Here is a 2,770-nt window from a genome sequence, read left to right on the forward strand (position 1 = left end):
TCCAGAGGGGCAACTGCCTTCTGCACCCTCCAAGGGCTGAGGACAAGCGGTGTAGCTGGAGTCATTCTGATCTCCCTTGGGACTACAGCAGAGCCAGGCAGTGTAGTCACCACCAAACATCCACCCAGCCAGGTGTTTCATGGGTTCATCCTTTGGCACAGAGTAGCCTTAGCGCTGCTAAAAAGTCTTCTCTGAAAAGGCACAGTTGTGTCTATTGTTAATTAATCATCTTGCCTTGGAGACTCAGGTACTCCCGAGTCCCAAGGTCTGGCTTTTGATTAGGGACAAATGCAAATGGAGAAGTGGAGCACTGCAGTGATACCCGTATATCTAAGGCAGCCATGCTGTCAGCCTCCTGTCTTTTGTTTTCCTACACGTGTTCATAAGCTGTCCCCAAATATGTGTGTGTTGGGACACACACATATTCCAATAGTGATATGCTTTTTGTTCAGCCTCACCAAAGTCGTATCTCCACATGCCTCTAGAATAACACAGGACAGTCTCATCTGCCTGGATAGTTCCCTGGTGAATTTACATTCTTTTTACCTTAGAGCTCTGGTTTCTGCATTTGTTGGGATTATGGGAACCTTTTGTGTTTAAAATTCTTGTCCCTTGATTTCCCCAGGTTGCTTTAAATAGAAGGAGAAAATTAACAGAACCAGCAAAGCTCATCTCACTTCTCAGAACTGATTCTCTGACCCTTTTTATTGTCTGTGCCCCTCTGAAAATCTCCAGCTTTTATCTTCATCTTTCCACCTTTTGCAATAGAGGAAAACCCCTGAAGCTTTTTCCGCCCTTTTAAAAGAATCCACCTCTGCAGCCAGACACCAAGCTTCATTTCTGGTAAGGTTTTCAATCCCACTCACGCCCTTGTCTTGGCTTATACGTCACCCTCTTCCTCTTGGGTGGGCAAAAAGGGGACGGGTGCTGCTGCTGTGCTGGCTCCTGACTGGGTCACCCAGTGCTGCTGGGCTGTCTGGGCTGGGCTATAAAACAGAGCCAAGGCAGTGCAGCTGGCTCAGAGGCGAGGCTGAATTCTGCAGGCGACGGGGGACCCGCACCCAGTCTCTGCCGCCTCCAGCGTTGTTGTTTTTCCTGGAATACAGAACCGGCCACGGCAGCAAGATGTGCAAGGGACTTGCTGCACTGCCAGCCACTTGCTTAAAAAGGTACTGTTTATTTCTGAGCATCTGTTAGTGGTCTCGTTAGTCTGGAGATGCACTGATGCATTGCACTTTGTGTCTGAAGCAGAAGTGGCAGGTTGGTCTTGGATTCTTTTGTAAGATTAGATACAAATGATTGCTTACAGATTTTTTTTTTTTTCTGTTAGTCAGGCAGAATTGCATAAAGGTTTTGTACAGAGATGTGGGAACTCTAAACCCATCCTTTCCATCAGCAAAACAAGCAGCTCTTAGCATTGCTATATTTTGATATTCCTGTCATCTGCTTCTACCGCAAGCTTTGTACCCCTTTTCTCCTTTGAATCCTTTCTCTGTTGAATTTTATCTTCTGATGTTTTGAGGGGGAAGCAAGGCAGATGGGATTTCAAAAAAATTGAGAGTCATTCCACAGAATGCATCCCAAATGCAGGAGTCCAGCCTAGTGGGACCGGAGACCCAGTGGCTGCGGGCAGGGCAGGGATGCGGGTCAGCCTGGAGGTACGTCTACTTGAGCAGGTTTCCATGTAAGACTTAACAGTGTGGCAGAATGGTGGTAAATCATCCTAGTCAGGCCTAAGTTGGGAAAACATGCTCTCCTCGAAGGCTGCCTCTGGGGGCTGGTTGCAAGGGCCATGGCTGTCGGCACGTGTGAAGTCAGGCAGTGCATTGCAGAGACATGGGAAAGAAATATTTCCTCAGACTATGCTGTGGGAATCCCAGTGCTGGCTGGGGGACCCTATGGGGACAAGTGTGGCCTCTCCATGTGTCTTTTAGAGAGGTCAGGCTATAGTCAGTGGCCTGGGACAGGAAACGTGGCTGCATGCGGGGTCAGGCCCAGGCATACGCTGAGCTGATTCATCCAAACTCAGACCCAAATGGTCCTTCCAGGGCTCTCTGCTCCCAGCTCATTAGCCATAATTCAATCAAAGCACACATATATGTGGAGAAGATGCAGCCCTCATTACTGGAAGGAAATCTTACCTACTAATGGGTGTACTGGAGAAGAAATCAATGGGGGATGGGGGTGGGGGTGGTGTACTGGAAGGGAATTGGTGCAGAGTGCTTGGGGCTGGGTTATGGGAGAAGCAAATCATATGGTTCAGCACAGTTCCAGGCTGCCTCCCCACAGCAGGGCTTGGCACCGGGACAGCTCATGTGGGCAAAAGTGTCATCAGGGCAGCTGGTCGGCAGGGGTTCTTCAACCTGGTCCCTTGGGGACCAGGGCCACCCTGGTCAGTGCTTCTCAGGGGTGTGGGAGCCGCTCAGGTTTCTCACCAGTGCTGTCTGCAGAGCAGATCGGGGGCCAGACATGTATTGGGATGGGGATGCCCATAAGAAGGATAAGCACTCTGCCTGGTGTCACCCTGTGCACTCAGGAAATTTGCTAGCCCAATCCCAAGTGCTTGGCGCTGGCTTTGGGAGAAATGAAGAGGAGGAGGAACAGGCTACTGTTAGTAGCCTCTGCAAAGCAGACCAGGGAAGGCAGCAGTGACAAGAGAGGCTCTGGCCCAGCAGCACATCCTCACAGGTCCCATGTCATGCCCTTCTCCATTTCCAGTGACGCAAAGGAACCATCTTCTGTCCACATTCGTGCATGCCACAGCATGCTG

At 50.2% G+C, this 2,770-nt stretch overlaps 1 protein-coding gene across 2 annotated transcripts in view; it reads left to right on the top strand.

The window, feature by feature from the left end:
* The first annotated feature begins 948 nt into the window (after positions 1–948).
* The window catches only part of RGS4 (regulator of G protein signaling 4), an 8,298-nt gene continuing 6,476 nt past the window's right edge, over positions 949–2,770 (top strand). Inside the window, exon 1 of one of the 2 annotated variants that reach the window (XM_026853715.1) lies at positions 949–1,169. In XM_026853715.1, coding sequence (XP_026709516.1) covers positions 1,126–1,169 — 44 coding nt within the window. In that variant the 5' untranslated portion in view covers positions 949–1,125. The remainder of the gene's footprint in view (positions 1,170–2,770) is intronic. The other variant, XM_026853713.1, reaches the window with a different exon arrangement.

Source organism: Athene cunicularia (genome assembly GCF_003259725.1).
Source record: "Athene cunicularia isolate RWA chromosome 8 unlocalized genomic scaffold, athCun1 chr8_part1, whole genome shotgun sequence".
NCBI lineage: Eukaryota > Metazoa > Chordata > Aves > Strigiformes > Strigidae > Athene > Athene cunicularia.